This window comes from Lissotriton vulgaris, chromosome 12, assembly GCF_964263255.1.
Source record: "Lissotriton vulgaris chromosome 12, aLisVul1.2, whole genome shotgun sequence".
In the NCBI taxonomy this organism is placed as follows: domain Eukaryota; kingdom Metazoa; phylum Chordata; class Amphibia; order Caudata; family Salamandridae; genus Lissotriton; species Lissotriton vulgaris.
In genome coordinates, this window is record NC_141700.1 from 15,268,654 (window position 1) to 15,282,550 (window position 13,897).

The window sequence follows — 13,897 nt, forward strand, 5'->3', positions numbered from 1 at the left end:
CGTAGGTTTACGAACTGTAATAGTTCCAACCTCATATACTTAATTAGCTGTCCCTGCGAGAAAAAATATGTGGGGATGACCACGAGAAAAGTAAAGACCAGGATCTCAGAGCATAAGAGCTCAATACGCTGCAACAAACAGACAACACGAATGACCAAACATTTCTTAGAGGCTCAACATGCTCCCACGGACTTACAATGAACGGTGCTGGAACAACCAATAATCCCTAAGCACATAACAGATATCAGCACTTTCTTACATCGAAGAGAACAAAGATGGGTGCACAAACTTCAAACCGATGTAACAGGTCTGAATGAGGACATCCCATGGATGTCGCTATAGGTTACTGTCCATTGAATACGGGGAAGCAAGTCTTGCATCTATGAGCTAGAACGTTGCAGAGATACCAATTTGTTTCTATTTCTCCATCCTCCAACTGTGATCATTGACATCCATTCAAAATAATCATGGCAATGGAGAATGTATGACAATGTGAATAGAACACATATAAGCTAGCAATTGGGTCTTGAATCAGAGTATAGGTCCACTGGTCCTCTTAAACACCTTAATACAACCCATTGGCGAGCATAGTAGATCAAGCAACAATGATACTCTGTGTGCCGAGTTTCAACATACATTGCTGTTTTCAGAAATACCTACTATAAGTTCATCTAACATGTTTTCATTATTACAAAATTGGGCATTACATGTTATAGTAAACCAATGCGCTGATACGGTTATATACAACATTGGGCGAGAGGTTATAGGTAAACAAACTACACTACCCATCTACGGTGTAGTTTTGGGGCACACTTGACAAGGCACGTCACGTGCTACCTCCTGGCTCGTAAAGTAATGGTGTTGTTCCTCATAATAGGCACTCTTTTCTCTAAAAATCTACTATTAGATTGGGCGTTTTATGATTAAAACCATCAACGCCATATATTGCCAATGAAAACGGCCTCTGGTAATCATGGGCGAGGGACTAAAAGTAAACAAACTACATTTCCCAGTTTTCTTGTAGTTCTCAGGCGCACGCGACAAGGCGCGCCACGTGGGTCCTCGCCGGCCAATCAGAATTGGTTTAAATGTTCCGCTTCCTGCACGTTCGGTACCTCCCACTGTCAGCCTAGAGGAAGGCGAGGAGTACCGACGGACAGGTAAGCGGGTGGGGGCCATAGGACTAACGCAACGAAATGGGCTACGTTGACGCTTCCGTTTACAAAAGGATTTAAGATTTGAGAGGGAGAACCTTTTGTTGAATGTTAAATTTGTTCGATCCTCCACTTAGCCCGTATACCCGATAGACACATATGGGTACTTGGTTTCCTACAACTAAGCGATGGAGCACAAACACCTAAATTAAGCACGAAATCTAGTTGCACTTGGAATACTTAAAGGCTACATTGCAAATACCATCTACTTTCCCCTGCACCGGGCTGGAATTCAAAACAGCGGCAGAACTAACAGGCTGGGAAAAGTATGTGTGTTTCTGATGGAGCTCCAGCGAACTCTTCCTCTTTCATAATTTTTTCTTTTCACATTCAATAGAGCGGTGCTCCATTTGTACCTGAGCTGTAGCCGGGTGAGGTGGAGAGTTCATTCCCCAGACTGTGGGTGAGTGTTTACAACCTTTTCCACTCCAGGATTTCCCTACCTGGCCATTTAGTTGATTGCTTAACAACCACTGACCAATATTATTTGGCAGAAAAATTAACATCACAAGAGATTCTCTGTGTATTTGTAACTATCGTCATTAACTGTGTGTATTTTATTTGTCTGTATGTTTGTTTGTCCTTTGGTGACCAAATGGATCATTTCAACCGGCGATCTCAGGTGATATGATTTTTGTACACTCTTTTCACTTTTATCAGCAGTAGCACTTGATCATAAAGGTCCTGATGAAGCAGATGAGTATCTTGTGAGCCAAAAAAAACTGCAGAAACATGTCGACCTAGATAAGACCTAAGTAGTTATTTGTTAACACTACTTTGCACTGTTTTTAACCTTGGGTGTGGGTAGGACCCTAATAAAATTCTTCTTTCCACTCCCACAACCCAATATTAACTTCACTTTATCACACGCTACAGAGAGCACTTTTTGCACTGCTAATTATTTTTGCCCCCTGATACCATCACATAGTCTTCATTTATACATCACCAATTCCTTCATATACGATTAGGACACAATCTACCTAATCCACAGTGGATTTGATTCCACTTCCTTCGGGTGAAGGATCCCAAATGATGTAGGGCGGTACAGGACGGGTATCTGATGGGAACACATTTTTTCACCAGGAATACCTTGGATTCAGGGATTGTGTTCTGTCAATACACACACAGTTACTTAGATAGCTACATTATGTTTCTTCTGACCCGTTGTTATACTTGGTTTTTTCAGTATTCGTAGGGACTATAACAATGCTAGGTCAATAAACATTTCCCTCACACGCTCCCTTATTGTATGAATGCTATAGATGGATAGCCAACTTACCACCTTGTTATTTAAAGAGGTGGTAGATTCTTTAAATGTTGCTTTTAGCTCTGGGACCCCTGCTAAGATTACTGTGTAGGGGCTTACCTCCGGGGGCAAGTTAACTACCCTTGCCTTATTAGCTTTAGCTGGTACCTCGTCAGTTAATGCTACTACTTCCCGGGGTTGATTGTCAACAGAGGAATTATCCTTTGACTGCGTGGGCTTTGATTGTGTCCGGGATGTGTGTGGAGGTCGTACTGGGGGCTCCTTGGGAATAGATATGTTAGCTCTGTCCTGGATGGAAGTATTTTTGGTGAAAATTGAATTTGCCTGTCGGGCCGGGGGCGCTACACTATTGGTTGCTTTGGCGATAACCAAGGGGCCCTTTTTATTCTTAGCCTCGTTCCCCCCTTTTTCGCCATTCCCATCAGCCTTGGTATTAACTTTCAGGCTATCGGCTAGTTGCACTGTAGATTTTTCGATATTCACTAGCCTCGCTTCTATCTTAATTAGACGAGCTTCCAATGGACTCAATAGGGTCCTCAACAGAGTTCCTATGTCAGCCAGGGTGATGTCTTCCTCTTGCATCTCAGAGGGGTCCAGGTTTATGTGTTCTGTATTATCTACATGTAATATCTCAATGGGTAAGTCCTCTTGTCTATCAGTAGTTGAAGACCCCATTATACTCAACGCAGGACCGTCAGCCTCCTGGGTAGAGTTGGATTTCTGAGTCTTTGTCTTCCTTTCCCCATTCCTTTGGGCCCCTTTTTTCTGTTTTTTCTGTTTAGGGATTGCTCCTTCTCTCGCGCCCTGTGATACCTTGCCATCTCCACGGGCGGTGTTGCCCGCAACAGAAGAGCATTCCAGTGGAGTTGGCATGATTGGGTGGGCAGCGTGGGCTTGGGCCGGTGGGAGATTTAATAAACTCAGGTCGCCAAGATCACTTGGGTCCTTTGTGCTAGTTTCCGAAGTAGAGTTGGTCAGATCTAGATTCGGTGTATTATCAATATCGCAGCTTCCCCCATTAGTGTACTGAGTGTTAGTATGCTCATGTCTTGTATCTGGGGTCTTAGCCTGTGCCAGGGGGCCCATAGAAGATCTCCTCACCCAGTCTATTTCCTGCGATATGCGCCTCTCTAATATAGTAATCTCATCAATCAGTAAAGACCCCGCTTTTACAAAGTAATTGTCCAAAGTACCTTTAACCGCTCCCGTTGTTGACAACGCGGTTTTACTCCTTGTTTCCCTTGTGGACATCCTCGAATATAGACCAGGGGGGGTGGCCCGGTCCCGGTCTCTCCCGTTCTCTAACGGCCTCAAACGGCCCGCCCTTGGCCCGGGCATCGCCCCGTGCTCCGTCCCGCGCACGTCCCGCGTCGCGGAGTGAGTGGTCTAGATATATAGTCCGTAGGCGGAAGGGCATAGCTGCTGCGGGAAGAGGCTGCAGGTGTGTGAGTCCTAGCCTCGCAGTCCCGCAGCGGTGGTGATAAGTTCAGTGGCACGCCCGTGGAGCGGGGGCCGCGCTTCAGCAACTCCGTAGAAATGCCCCAGCAGCAAAGAATGTCCGAGTCCCGTGGATGAGCAAGCAGTGAGTGGCGCCCGCAAAGCGGGTGCCGGGAAAGTTTATGCTGGTGGTAGGCGGGAGGGCGTAGCTGCTGCGGGAAGAGGCTGCAGGTGTGTGAGTCCTAGCCTCGCAGTCCCGCAGCGGTGGTGATAAGTTCAGCGGCACACCCGTGGAGCGGGGGCCGCGCTTCAGCAATTCAGTAGAAATGCCCCAGCAGCAAAGAATGTCCGAGTCCCGTGGATGAGCAAGCAGTGAGTGGCGCCCGCGAAAGTTTATGCTGGTGGTAGGCGGGAGGGCGTAGCCGCTGCGGGAAGAGGCTGCAGGTGTGTGAGTCCTAGCCTCGCAGTCCCGCAGCGGTGGTGATAAGTTCAGCGGCACGCCCGTGGAGCAGAGGCCGCGCTTCAGCAACTCCGTAGAAATGCCCCAGCAGCAAAGAATGTCCGAGTCCGTGGATGAGCAAGCAGTGAGTGGCCCATTCACATAGGACAGTGCAGCCAACACGTGTTTTGTCTAGTCAGTAATTGACTTTAGACTTCTTCAGGGCAAAATAGAAAGTATGAGAATAATATAATCTCATCTTGATATGATCTCTGTAACGCAACAGCATAAGTCTCAATATTCATATGAACCACAATTCGTATCACCATTCAAAATCGTCTTAACCACGTGTTCGTGTTCTCTATGTCTCACTCCCAGTCCGTAACAAATCCCGGCGTTACAGAGAAAATAAAACTTGGACACATACAACTGAAAACTGAACTGGAGGACTATTGTTCTTACTATACTATAAGTACTCGGAAGAACATTTTGTCATAGTTTAAATCACCAGATGGTGGTTGAATTCTGGGGTTGTGGTAACCGACCCCTTTCTCTCCTGGAGCAATAAATTAAGACTTGTGATATTGTAATTCACCTATATTTGCTGTGCGCTCTTCTCTAACTGTTACCCCCTCTTTTTGTATTGCTTCCCTGTATAGTTCTCTTCCCTGTCTCCCTCCCCTGTCTCTCATCACTGTATAGGTCTCTTCCCTGTATCTCTTCAGTGTATAGGTCACTTCTCTGTCTCCCTCCTCTGTCTCTCTTCACGGTGTAGTTGTCTCCCCTGTCTCTCCTAACTGTATAGGTCTCTTCCCTGTATCTCTTCAGTGTATAGTTTCCTTCCCTGTCTATTCCGTCTCTCTTCACTATATAGTTCTCTTCCCTGTCTATTCTATCTCTCATCTCTGTCTTTCTTCACTGTATATGTCTCTTTACTGTCTCTCTTCATTGTATAGTTCTATTCTCTGTCTCCCTCCTCTGTCTCTCTTTACTGTATAGTTCTCTTCCCTGTCCCTCCCCCTTCTCTCCTCACTGTCACTCTTCACTTTATATGTCTCTTCCCTGTATCTCTTCAATGTATAGTTCTCTTCCCTGTCTATCCCGTCTCTCTTCTCTGTTTCTCTTCACTTTATAGTTCTCTTCCCTGTCTATCCTGTCTCTCTTCTCTGTCTCTCTTCACTGTATAGTTATCTTCCCTGTCTATCCCGTCTCTCTTCTCTGTCTCTCTTCACTGTATAGTTCTCTTCCCTGTGTATCCCGTCTCTCTTCTCTGCCTCTCTTCGCTGTATAGTTCTCTTCCCTGTCTATCCCGTCTCTCTTCTCTGTCTCTCTTCACTATATAGTTCTCTTCCCTGTCTATCCCGTTTCTCTTCTCTGTCTCTCTTCACTGTAAAGTTCTCTTCCCTGTCTACCCCGTCTCTCTTCTCTGTCTCTCTTCACTGTATAGTTCTCTTCTCTGTCTATCGAGTTTCTCTTCTCTGTCTCTCTTCACTGTATAGTTCTCTTCCCTGTCTATTCCGTCTCTCTTCTCTGTCTCTCGTCACTGTATAGTTCTCTTCCCTGTCTATCCCGTCTCTCATCTGGATGTATGACATTACAACGCATGCTTTTACCACGCATGCCTTTACAGCGCGGTTTTTACAACGAAAACCTTTACAACGCATATCGCTTTGGGGTGCTGGATAGTGAATAGTTTAATTTATTATTCCAACTCCAGTCCCCGTGGACACTAGGGAAGGTGTTGGATAGTAAATTAAACTTATTCCCTATCCTAGAGCGCCCCCCAGCGCAATGCGTTGGAATGGTTTTCGTTGTAAAAGTTGCGTCGTAAAGGCACTGCGTGGTAAAAGTTGCGTTATAAAGGATGTTTCCCCTCTCATCTCGGTCTCTCTTCACTGTATCGTTCTCTTCCGTGTCTCTTTTCACTGTTCTCTTCGCTGCCTCTCTTCTGTGTCTTTCTTCCGTCTCTCTTTTCTGTCTCTCTTCCTTGTCATGTACAGGTCCTAATGCCCAGATGGCGCTTCAGTGCACATGTGCTAAATCCTAATCCTAATATTGATGATACCAATAACAGTAATACATGAGGCAGCGTATGTATGATGCTCATGCACTTCTTCCTGCCACTCAGTGAACCATGAATGAAGACACACAACCCTGCTGCAGGGAGCTCTGCTCTCATTGGATCCTGCTCCATTCTGAGCTTGTCAGACTCTGATGACGTCTCACCTCAAAGGCACTTCTGAAAGAGCAGAACCGCAAGTGACATTCTTTTCAATGAAAGATGCTTGGGTTGGTGCTGCCAAAATGGGGTGTTCGCAAAAGGGACATGAAATGTACCTGGTGCATTTTTTGAAGAAGTATTTTTTGGCATTCATGCTTAGATAAATAAGAGTGAAAGATGGCATTCCCTTGGCATCATATACGTGCATTATTCTCAGCCTTCAGTGTTACAAATCACCATAGTTAATTCTTGTATCTGCTCTTCCAGAATGGAGAGGTTTGGCAAGAGTTCATGGACCCTGAGAACAGAGGGCTTCCTCGGTTTGTGTTCACCTGTCCAGCCCCAGCTCCAGTCAAGGGTCACTTGACAGTCCTAGTAAGTAGGGCAGAACTTTCAGCTTTCACAGCTACTACAATAATGTTTTGAAATCCCCACATGTTGTTTATTTATACCCGTTGGTGAGTGGCTCCTCTAGCCAAGTCTATCTGTTATGATTAAAACCCAGGCGGGATCAAAGCAGGAGAAAGGGCGGGCCCGAGTTTCATCCTTCCCAAGTGTGTCAGAATCCACAGTGTCAGCCAGGAGGCAGCACAGGAAGAGGAAGGGGTGGACGGTCTGTGCACTGGAGGACAGCACTGTCTCTTCTCTATCATCCCCTGAGCTGTGGGTACATTTGTGAATGAATGCTCACAAGACACAAGCGGTATGATCTTACTAGAATGGTTGTCCTCCTACATAAAAAAGTGGCACTTTCAAACGTGGTGTGGGTGTATCTATCGCTGCACCAACTATCTGCTAAGACAAGAACACAGGAGGATGTCAGTGTTGCAAACTCTGACTTAGTGGATAAAATGCACAAACATGTGAAGCAGAGAGCACAGGCCCGTGAGGTTAACTTTCACAATCCCCCGGTCTGATTTCCACCGGATGCAGCGTGCAGCCAGGCACCGGCTGATCTGACCCTCCCTGCCCTGGCCTGCACCTGCTGGCGACAGATGGCTGCCGGCTCGGTCCCCGGCATGCACTGCGGGAAGCAACCAGAGAAGTCCTGATATCCTCAATATGGCAGGAGCTCTAGTGCCCCCCCACCCTCACTCACTGCGACTAATGACCGAGGCAGAGCTGTCAGTGCGGGCATGCATGGACATACCCCTCTGTGGGGTCACTCACCCCCTCCTGCCCCCACTGTCCCTCCCATGGGGGCACGCGAGCAGGGCTACGCGCCAGTGTGTCCCTCGCGGTTGCCATGTGTGCCAGGTATGCTTTGTTGGACAGGGGTGCATCGTAGGTCATCGTCTTAAGTTACCCGCATCCCTGTATCCTCTTTCACCGACATCGCTGGGGACATTTCTTCGGGTGCTTCATTCAAGGCTTCGGGTGTCAGCGGGCAGAGGTATTATTGTCACTGCCGGGCAAATGCAAGATCTGTTTGAGGTCCACCAGCCCAACTGAGCCATCCAGAGACACACCAGCAAGTGGGTATCCACCCTGAGGGTTGTCGGAGGAGGGAGCTGAGGTCCTGCTGATATTGTCAGCAGACCGCGACTGCTGCTGAGCACCTCATGTCTTCAGAAGTAGCTTGAGAGCCGAGGAGACCGCCTGTCCATGTCCAAGCAGGCCCGAGGGTGAGGTGGCCTCCTCCCCTCTTTGACACCCAGTGACTGGAGGTGAAGGTCTACAGACAGTGCAGTGGAGACGAGGAGCTTCTTGACCTCAGTGGCTCGAGGCTTCAGGTGAGGACCTTTCCACAGCACAGACGACCTTCTTGCCCTTAGAGGCTCGGGGCTTCAGGTGAGCACCTCTCCACATCACAGACGAGGACCTTCTTGACCTCAGCGGCTCGAGGCTTGAGGTGAGCACCTCTCCACATCACAGACGAGGACCTTCTTGACCTCAGCGGCTCGAGGCTTGAGGTGAGCACCTCTCCACATCACAGACGAGGACCTTCTTGACCTCAGCGGCTCGAGGCTTGAGGTGAGCACCTCTCCACATCACAGACGACCTTCTTGTCCTAAGAGGCTCGAGGCTTCAGGTGAGCACCTCTACACATCACAGACCGCCCGACACCAGAGGTAAGAGCCTCTCACGTCGTTGACAGTCAGCCGAAGGCTGACCTTCTGATGGTGGAAGCAGCTCGAGGTGACGTACACTCTACATCAGATGATCTGGAGAAGAGGCGAAGGTCTGTTCACGCAGACTCCCTCTGTTCGTAGGAGTTAGGACTTCCCACGTCGGCTGCATCTCAAGGGGTTGTGTGAAGAACATCTGACTTCTGCTGCTACCGTCCACCGTCCTGAGGAAGGAATGCAGTCCTCCACTACCGTCCACCGTCCAGAGGCGGGCATGCAGTCCTCCCCTACCGTCCACCGTCCAGAGGCGGGCATGCAGTCCTCCACCATGAGTGAAGCTGGTGAGAGGAAAGCTCCAATGATTGAAGCCCGCGTGACAGGTATGTACGGTTCATAGTGTAAGACTTGAGGGTCATGACAATGGGTTGTGGCATTTGAGGTCATTCACCATCGCCCATACGTGTTCCATTTATCTACACTTTTCCATGTAGTAGACCGAAGAACATGTTTTTCAACAGTTTACTATCTCAGCTCCTGGACACAAAGAAAAACCAAACATCTGCCAGCATTCCCGGAAAAATAACTGTTCTACTCTTTACAAAGGACTAAAATATTGTCCACTTATATTCATTTAGCATGTTCTTGCTGAAGCATGTGTATGACAGAAGTGTGGTGTGAACCGCTGTATGTAATGCAAGATCTTGATATTACATTTATTGTTGACATTACAGTGCATCACTGGGCCACGCGAGTGAGTGACAGCTCTTTAAACCTAAGCTCTTTGCTTTCACTCAAGGGATATTGGATATTTACAGAGCAACTGAAAACGCACATTTTCAGCCTCAATTCTCCACTCGTGTCCGTGTTATCTGCACAGCCCTCTGCACACCCGCAGCACCCGATGTGTCTGTCAATAGAAGGGTCCAACAGAGACAGTGGCAGAGCCGGTGGGCCAGGGGCTCTAGTGCAAGGAATGCCATGGGCCCCTAGACACCACAGCACAACTCACTGTTCAGTGGTCCCCTCAGGCCTCTGGCCCCAGTGCTGCTGCCCCTGAACACCGATCCAGGAGGATCTGGTGCATGCCTCGTTTTTAGGATTACCTCAGGCTTTTAAAGTAACTTTCATTTAGGTTAATTGAAAGTAAATGTATCATGTGAGGTTATCCTAAAAATCTGACACGGACCTTATCTGTGGGACCTCTGTTGGCCACTCCTGAGCTCTAGATTAAGAGGACCTAGTGTCCTAGATTAGACAGTCTCTTTTTTCACCATCTGTCCCAGTCATTTTCCATAAATTTAGCACACGTGTAGGTTTCCATTACAGGTGGGGGAGCTACTGAAAGCTCAAGCCAGGCTTGCGCCATATGCCTGGCTCTGGCTCAGCTGGAAGTGCACGAGGACCCTCGAGCTGACGATGAGCCGAGCTTTCATGCTCTAACCTCATGCCAAGAATTAAAAACAAAGCATTGACCTTTGATGTAAATAAATGAAGAGAGAAAAAAGACACTCATCTGGTGGCTGAATTGCACAGCGCGAGACCAGAAACCTTGGGATCAGTCCTGGATTCCCCATTTGACCAAATTGTGTGATCCTAGGTAAATATCTTGCTTGTGTTTGATTAAATAGATGATAAGTTGCTACATGTAGGGACATAAGCGCTGGGATGCTCCCGAGTGGCCATGCGCTATAGAAGAGCCTTTTAATAATAATAATAATAATAATAATCTAGTCCACATAGAGAGCTACTTGGCACCTGCCTTGTCTCTTCACTAACGTCATTGTTGTCAGTCAATATTTCCAAATGCATTGTTTACAATGTATAACGTGTAATAAATGCTTGTCAATGCTGGGATATAATCTGATGTACCACGGTGAAACCCTTCGCATGCTAAACAGATAGACTTGTTAGAGTTTTGAAGAGGCTACCATATCTTTACATGGCGTTTGTTGCACACATGACATGCCAAGCACTGTGATGGCTTGCATCATTCCCTGGCTTTGAGAGAAGACCAGATCCTTGATTCGGCGGTAACTCAGCTCTCTCTGATCATTTGTTAGCTCAACCACCACTAGTTGTCATAGACATGCGACTAACCAAAGCAGCAGGTAAAACTTCAAGTATTTCAGTGAAGAATCAGTTAGGAGCCACTAGCAGAAAGTACATGAATTAACAGGGGAAACAACCTTTGCAACGCAGTCATTACAGCGTACTACCTTTACAACGCAGTCATTACATCGCAACATCCTTTACATCGCATGCCATTACAACGCAGCCATTACATCGAATGTCACTACAACGCTTGTCACTACTGTTACAAAGCATTATTAGGTAAGTAATGGGGAATAGTAATTTTTAGCCCTACACTATCCAACACTTACCCGGCTGTTGCACTCACTAGAGTGGGAATAGTCATTTAAAAAGTAATATGCGTTTTAATGGTATGTGTTGTAATGGTATGTGTTGTAATTGAATGCGTTGTAATGGAATGCTTTGTATTCGAATTTGTAATCGAAGCCCATGTTAGATGTGAAGACATCTAACATGGGTTTCGATTGGAATTCCATAGAGCATATTATTAAGCCCATTATAGTCGCTTTATCGGCAGTTTCCTGCCGATAAAAGTGGCGATAATGTATCAAGCTTCCTTGATAATATGCCCCCTGGTGTTTTTGGAACTGACCTTTGTGCACTCCCTTCCCCATTCCTATTTTTGTTTCACTCCTCAAGACACCTCGAGATTGCCTTTGGAGCAATGACACATTGCGTTTTGGGTATGTGAAGGATCAGAGGGGAAGGGGTATACAGGGTGATATCATTGTTTATTCCAGTGGGTCTATCCCTTACTTCTAAACCTGCTATCTCTTTTGTTTTCTTCTTGCTGCAGTATGTTCCTTCTTTGGAGTTGTGGTATGCCTGCAGTCTAGAGGATGGCCAGATGAATGCCTGTATCACCTTGAATAATAGGCGTTAACCGGTTCTTCCCCGGGTGTGTTGCCCACTTGGGTGATTATAATTTACTGTCACTTGAGGGGTTTAGGCACTGTAGGGGGTGACTCGGACCATCTTCGTTCCTGTAGTACCTGTGTTATCAGGTGAGTGGGCTCGGAGCAGAAACCCAGGCCCACACATTTTTTACTACCCGAGCGAAGATGGAGGTGGATCCATTAACTGGTGCGTGGGGGGTCCTTTGTTACAGGAATTGGCCCAGGCTCTCGCTTCATTACAGGAGGAGGTTACAGGAAAATCATGGCTTGCAAGGTGAATTAAATGCCTACAAGGCCAAGGAACGGGTGGGGGTTGGGAGAACACCAGTTCAACCCGCCACCTTCCTTTATGATCGTACCTCTGGTAGCTCAGGTAGTGTACCAGTTGCAGTTACGGTTAACACACCTGTATCAGTGCCTTTGGCAGTCCCTGAGCGTTTTTCAGGAGATAGCAATAAATATGGCATATTTATGAACCAATGCCATTTGCACTTTATGTGCAGACCAACGGCTTTTCCCGATGATGCAGCGAAGGTTGGATTTGTGATATCTTATTTGGCTGGTACAGCTGCATTATGGTCTGTTCCCTTGGTGGATTATGATGATCCTATTCTATATGATTTTAAATCTTTTAAGGAGCAGATGCGACGTTTGTTTGCAAAGCATACTTTTATGCAAGCTAGCGATGCTGAGCTACTTAAATTACAGCAGGGTAAACAGGACCTATTAGTGTATATAGCCACTTTCAATCGTTTGGCGTCTGAGAAACATTGGCCCAATGAAAAAAAAAACTTCCCTTTTTTATCAGGATCTATGTGAGGAGTTTAAAGATTTGATATCACAGATTGTTGATCCCCCTAAAGACTGTACTGAGTTTATTGACCTGGTGGTCAAAGTGGATCACCGGTTGTCAGAGAGGAAGGGGGCAAGGTATCGCTTGCCTATGTCTAGGTATTATGCTGGTCGTAGAGAGGTTAAAACTGAGGCAGGAGAAAAGAATCATCCTGAGCCTATGCAGATAGGAAGTGTACGAGGTCACCTCCCTGTCCAAGCAGGAGAGAGGCGACGAAGACTTAACCTATGTTTATATTGTGGTGGGAACGGGCATTTTGCACATTAGTGTACAGTTAAGCCCTCTTCAGTGCCGGTACGGACGTCCGTAGCCTTTGTTGAACAGGGAGAGATGATTCCTGTACAGAAAATGCACATGATTGTAATCCTTATGATGTGGCAGGGTTGGTATCTCGAGTACCGCCTCATTTTACTATCACAGTTACCTTGGTAATATCTGGTAACAAGAGAAACACCTTTCCTGTTCTTCTGGATTCCGGTGCCATGGGGAATTATATGGATATACAGTTCGCCGAGACATTTGACATCAGAACTGGGAATTAAGGAAAAAACTGCACCACTGTTGAAATACCATCTACTGTGTTAAAGCAGAAGGTGCTATGCCCAGACACGTGATTCCCACACGGGCCTTAAGGGAGATAGGCAACCTATCACCCAGGAAAGCTAATTATGAAAGTTGGACAGCACCCTTCAAAAGTTACGCATTTGTTGCAAAAACAGTTATTAAAAAACATACAAATGAACAGAATTATTAGTTTTCCCAAATATTCAGAAAGACACACAAAAGTAGTGACTTGGATTTTCTTTCTTTTTTTCAATTTTTGTTCTTTATTTTCTTTTTTTGATAGTTGCGGATAGCCGACGCGTTTCGTCCGTTGCCGGACTTCTTCAGGGCTTAAAACAAATTCTCTGGAATCAAGTTTCACATCCGTCTTAATAAGATTTTCATGAGGTTTCTTTCATTGCTTGAAAATTAGTAAGTAAGGTCACAGATTCCGGTACACAGTCACTGTCAGCAAGGAAGAAAAAGTTGGCCCACAAAGTAGTCAAGGGGCTGGAACATGCAGGAACGTCAGGTTGTGGTCTTCTGGTTCGAACCAGAAGACCACAACCTGACGTTCCTGCATGTTCCAGCCCCTTGACTACTTTGTGGGCCAACTTTTTCTTCCTTGCTGACAGTGACTGTGTACCGGAATCTGTGACCTTACTTACTAATTTTCAAGCAATGAAAGAAACCTCATGAAAATCTTATTAAGACGGATGTGAAACTTGATTCCAGAGAATTTGTTTTAAGCCCTGAAGAAGTCCGGCAACGGACGAAACGCGTCGGCTATCCGCAACTATCAAAAAAAGAAAATAAAGAACAAAAATTGAATAAAAGAAAGAAAATCCAAGTCACTACTTTTGTGTG

At 46.4% G+C, this 13,897-nt stretch overlaps 1 protein-coding gene across 1 annotated transcript in view; it reads left to right on the forward strand.

Annotated features, from left to right (window-relative positions):
* Positions 1-8,921: 8,921 nt before the first annotated feature.
* The window catches only part of CIMAP1D (CIMAP1 family member D), a 119,404-nt gene continuing 114,428 nt past the window's right edge, over positions 8,922-13,897 (forward strand). The window contains exon 1 of the mRNA XM_086946546.1: positions 8,922-9,027. Coding sequence (XP_086802672.1) covers positions 8,922-9,027 — 106 coding nt within the window. The remainder of the gene's footprint in view (positions 9,028-13,897) is intronic.